At 38.1% G+C, this 5255-nt stretch overlaps 1 protein-coding gene across 1 annotated transcript in view; it reads left to right on the forward strand.

Moving 5' to 3' along the window:
• The window catches only part of SPINK5 (serine peptidase inhibitor, Kazal type 5), a 71127-nt gene that overhangs the window by 20992 nt on the left and 44880 nt on the right, over nucleotides 1–5255 (forward strand). The window contains exons 5-6 of the mRNA XM_015572606.1: nucleotides 3539–3666; nucleotides 5076–5139. Of these exons, the coding sequence (XP_015428092.1) occupies nucleotides 3539–3666; nucleotides 5076–5139 (192 nt within the window). The remainder of the gene's footprint in view (nucleotides 1–3538; nucleotides 3667–5075; nucleotides 5140–5255) is intronic.

Consider the following 5255-nt stretch of genomic DNA (forward strand, 5'->3'; position numbering starts at 1 on the left):
CCCTGAGCCTCCCTCCCAATGAAAACAACAACTGCGCCCTCAGCCACCAGCCCGCTCCGCGCGCACCCCCGCACCTTTGTATTTTCCGCACTGCGCCTCCTCTGAGCCCCAGTATGCTGTTCTCTTTCCTTCTAGTTGAAAAATTTCCCCTCAGCCAGCTTTCCTGTGGTTCTGGGTGATGTCCGTTCTGTCTTTTAGTTATATTTTTGAAGTGGTTGTTCGAGGCAGCAAACTCCGGTGTTTACCTATGCCGCCATCTTGGTTCTCCTCTATTTTTATTCTTTATATTGCTTTATTTATTACTATTTAAATATTTTTTATACCTAAAGCTTCCACTTTTTTCTTCCTTTATAACTTCTTTTTTTCTTGCTTTATATTGCAGCATCTTCCCTCATCTCTCTGAAGCATAGTTATGTTCTCAGTAAATTATTTTTCTATGCATTCCAATAGTTCTGCTTCAGTTGATACTGAATATTGTTCATGTTACCATATCTTTTATGTTGTTTTACTCCTCAAATATACAGGTATTTTTACTGTAATATTCCTTGATGGCTTTAGTTGTGTGTTTTTTTCCTGCTAAAGTGAGTTAGATAATATTGAAGGCCAAGCTTTAGTGGCTTTCTCTCCAGTGAGTGTAAGGACAGGAAAAGGGAAGGCCCACAGCTGAAGGTTCTGGAGCCAGTGTTGCACGCTCTGGTTCACTGCCACCTCACCAGGTCAGGAATCCGTCTGTAAGATCTCAGCAATTGTCAGCATTAGGAAGAGGTGTTCTCTGTAGGTTGTGCTCCACCAGCCCTTGGGGTTTGGAGGAGGAGGAGGTGGAGCAGTAAATGCTTGCACCTGTTCTCATCACCTCCCAGCTGGGCTTTGACCTGCCCTGTCATCACTCTGCTAACACCTGTGACCTAGTATGCTGCGGTTGATTTTTCTGTTGAAGAGGGATAGCAGTGATTGTGGAAATTAATAACTTTGATTCACATTGCTGAGGCTTCTATAGTTTCAACAAAATGATTATTCAGAGAAAATCAGCAGCTCCCTGTTGTTGTTGTTTGAGTATGTTCTTATTGATTTCAGAGAGAAAGGGAGAAGGGTAGAGAGATAGAAACATCAATGTTGAGAAAGAATCATTGATCGGCTGCCTCCTGCCGGAGATCAAGCCACAACCCGGGCATTTGCCGTGACCAGGAATCTAACTGTGACCTCCTGGTTCATAGGTCAACACTCAACCATTGACCCACACTGGCAAGGCCCCTCTTGTTTTCTTATACTCCATATCTTTTTGCCCAGTGAAGAAAACAATCTAGTTCCTATCACAAATCCTTTGCAATAGGAGATCTCTATGCCTAGAATGTTCTTTCCTCAGATCTTCAAAGGCCGGCTCCTTCTCATTAATCTCATATCACCTCAAATATTACCATTGCTGAGAGATCTTTCTTGACACTATATTTAAAATAGCCACTCTTCTAGGTGCTATCATATTGTTCAGTATATTTTTCATAGCACTTACTATAATTTAAATTCTTTGTATTTATTGCCTATCTCTTCCCACTAGAATGTAAGTTTCTGAGAGCATGTATTTCTTTTTATTGTTGTTGTTTATTTTTCTTTTCTTTCTTTTTTTCCCCCTGTGGGAATATGACAGTCTATGGAATGCCTAGAGCCTAGTGAGTGTGTAATATCTTTAAAGTAAAAATAAAAAACTGAATGGATGAAAATAACACATATGGCCATTACTTATCTTGTTTTCACTCTATTTTTTTTTAACCTCTTCCTAAACATATGGCATGAATAGTGGGGTATGTCCTATAGCTTTTCTTTTCTATTTTAATTTTTCCCTCTTTGTTGGCTTCTTTGTTTCTCAATGTAATCTTCTGTTTTACAAATTCATTATATATTTGTATTCATCCTACCTTTGTTCTTTATATTGTATGACACACTAGGTTCAGGTCTATATTTTAAATGTTTCATATCTATAATTAAATATTTTTATTATGACAATCTTGACATCAAAAATTTTATTTTGCAATGTGACATCATAAAGAAAAAAATCGCCGGTTTTATTCTTAGATTTTAGAAAGGAAGTAAATTCAAGTTAACTCTATATATTTTTTAGTTAGCTTATGTCACAATAGTGAGTTGCCAAATAATGTTTCGTAAGAATTCATTTGATCTTCAACATGAATCTATAATGTGGATAGGGTGTGAATTCCCATTTTTCAGATGAGGAAAGTGAAGTTCAAAGAGGTGAAGTAAGTGGGTGGGTGATCTGAGAGTTAAACACTAGTCTTTAGTTAGTACCTAGTGCAGTTGTTTTTCTCACTGTTCAAGTTTGTCCCTGAGTATATATCATATTATGAGAGTCATGATTTTGGGATTTCTCCAATTATCTCTAAAAGGTATTTAATTTTATTGGTTTGATTGTCAATAGAGAAAACAACAGGGGCAAGAACAACAACAATAAGTGGTTATGATGTACTGGGCACAGTTTTAAATGCTGCACATGTATTCATATATTTAAATCTCTTAGTAATCCTGAGAGCAGTCTATATGCATTTTGCAAATGAGGATACTAAAGCACAGAAAGGTTAAGTAACTTTTCCATATCACATAGCTAGTAAGTGGTAGAGTTAGAACTATGAACCTAAAAATCTGGCTTGTGATCATTACCCTAACGGGTAATAACAGAAACTTTACTGCAGCTTATAGTTTACAGTGAGCTTGAAAATGTATGATCTGCAATACCAACCTGTAAAGAAGGCAAGCAGGATTTTATAGACAAGCAGTCCTAAGTTTCAGAGTGGTGATTTGGTGTCTTACACAGACAGCAAGGAGCTACAATTATACTGAAATTCTTCTCATATGTAATTATGTCTCTGTTCTTGAACCATGTTTTATTGTCCCCGATTTTATTATCTCAGTGTGGTTTCCTTACTATGTTTTTCTTCTCCAGTGAATTATATTGTTGTGGGCTTAAAACAGCCTATGCCTTACCCGGGGTCGGCAAACGGCGCCTCGCGAGCCACATGCGGCAATTTGGCCCCTTGAGTGTGGCTCTTCCAGGAAGTACCACGTGCGGGCGTGCACGTACAGTGCGATCGAAACTTCGTGGCCCATGCGCAGAAGTCGGTACTTTGTGGAGGAGCCGCTGTTTTGTGGAAGAGCCACACTCAAGGGGCCAAAGAGCTGCATGCATGTGGCTCACGAGCCGTGGTTTGCCAAGCCGCAATTTGCCGACCACTGTGCCTAGCCGGTTTGGCTTAGTGGTTAGAGTTTAGGCCTGCAGACTGATGAGTTACAGGTTCGATTCCAGTCAAGGGCACATGACTGGGTTGAGGGCTCAGTCCCCTGTGGGGATGTGCAGGAGGCAGCCGATCAATGATTCTCTCTTATCATTGATATTTCTATCTCTCTCCCTCTCCCTGCCTCTCTGAAATCAATAAAAATATATTTTAAAAAACACACAAAAAACAGTAATTAAGTACCTAAGGAATATTTTCTCTCTTAATGTTCTTATGTTCTTTAACCACATCTCTTACAGTTGAATTGCGATGATTTCAGGAAAGGAGAAAGAGATGGGGATTTTATCTGTACCTTTGATAATGCAGCTGTGTGTGGCACAGATGGGAAAACTTACAGCAACAGATGTGCCCTGTGTGCTGAGAACATGTGAGTATTCTCTGAAGCAGGCTTTCTCCCTACAGCATTTTCTCTGCATAATTACATGACACATTTTTTCTTATGGTCTTTAATGATTCATTTTGTGCGAGTTAGTCATCCATAAATTATTAGAACCACTTCTTTTACTACCCTTAAAGAAAAATATTTATATCACTTTATATTTTACAAAGCACTTTTGTGTGCTATTTATCAGATGGTTCTCACTGCTTCTATGAAGCAGATGTGTGTGTGTATATAAATATATATATATATGCATATATCTATACATACATGCAATATACTACACACATTTATCTGTTTTCTATTTATCTATTCCTGATTGTATTCTGTTCTACGGGGAATTATTTAATCATCAACTTATATTACGTTCTCAGTAATTTATAGTACTAGAGTAGGTAATTGGGACTCTTAATGTTGAACTTCTTTCTATCTCTTTAACCTTCACCACATCAATAAAGCATCTCGCTGTCCTATATTTTGTCCCATTTGTTCCTTCTCCACCCTCAATGCTAGGTTTGGTTATCGATTGTATTCAACTAACAAGATAGCATACTTGCTTTGCAGGTTCTGGCTTGTGACCTCAATCTTTAATTGTCTGCTCTACAGTTTTTGTAAATATAACAAACAATGTCTGAGAAGAGTGGTAAAGGCTATGAAAGAGATTTAGTCTTCAAGGTTCTGCAAGCTTATCCCTCCTTGTAATAAATATCTTAACCAAGGCACCACTGGATTAAATCACTCCAATCCCTCACATGACTGCATTTTCAGAAATACACTCTAAAATTAGATCCTTAACTATAACACGTTTCTTATCACTTTACTAAGTTTTTACTTTTCTTGTTTGTATTGTATTTTTGTTGTTATATAAATGCTTTAGTTGCAAGCTGCCTTATCTTTATAGAAAGTAGGAAGTGTGGCCTACATTTATGGTTCTATGTTTTCAGATATGCTTTAAAGCTCTATTAGATGGAATAAGGTTAATTATTAAGACATCATGAACTTTCCATGAAAAACAAAGGATGGTATAATGGGATGCTAGATACTGTAAACTTGAATTTGTTTATTAAAACCAAGAACAACAAAGTTCCTTGGGGGGCATCTAATATCTAATTACAAGCTTTACTTTTTCCCACAATTCTGATAAGGTCCCCTCTGGACATAGCAAAACAAATCCGGAAATAACATTTACAGGTGTGCATCTTATTGCCCTGTCAATGTGATTTCATTTCTTTGACTCCAAGCTATAAACCCAGGCTCTCCTTAGAGTAAGTAAAGAAAATAATGCAATGTGGCGCCTGTTTTCAAGAGCAAAGAATCATAAAACAATGAAGCTAAGTCTCGAATGATGAGAAGTTCTGTGATACTAAACTGCTATGTCTCCGAACTTTCAATTCCAGTAAAACCAGGTCCCAAGTCGGCATAAAAAACGAAGGGGAGTGTGAAAGCAGTAATCCAGAGCAGGTGAGCACAAATGTGAGAGGGTGGGAAACAGTGGGGCTGGGCCGCTGACTTCGAAGAGAAAGAAGGCTCTTTGCTCCTCCTTCGTTGGTGGGGTGGTTGGAAAGAAGTAATTCCTG

Source organism: Myotis davidii, unplaced genomic scaffold (genome assembly GCF_000327345.1).
Source record: "Myotis davidii unplaced genomic scaffold, ASM32734v1 scaffold89, whole genome shotgun sequence".
NCBI classification, from domain to species: domain Eukaryota; kingdom Metazoa; phylum Chordata; class Mammalia; order Chiroptera; family Vespertilionidae; genus Myotis; species Myotis davidii.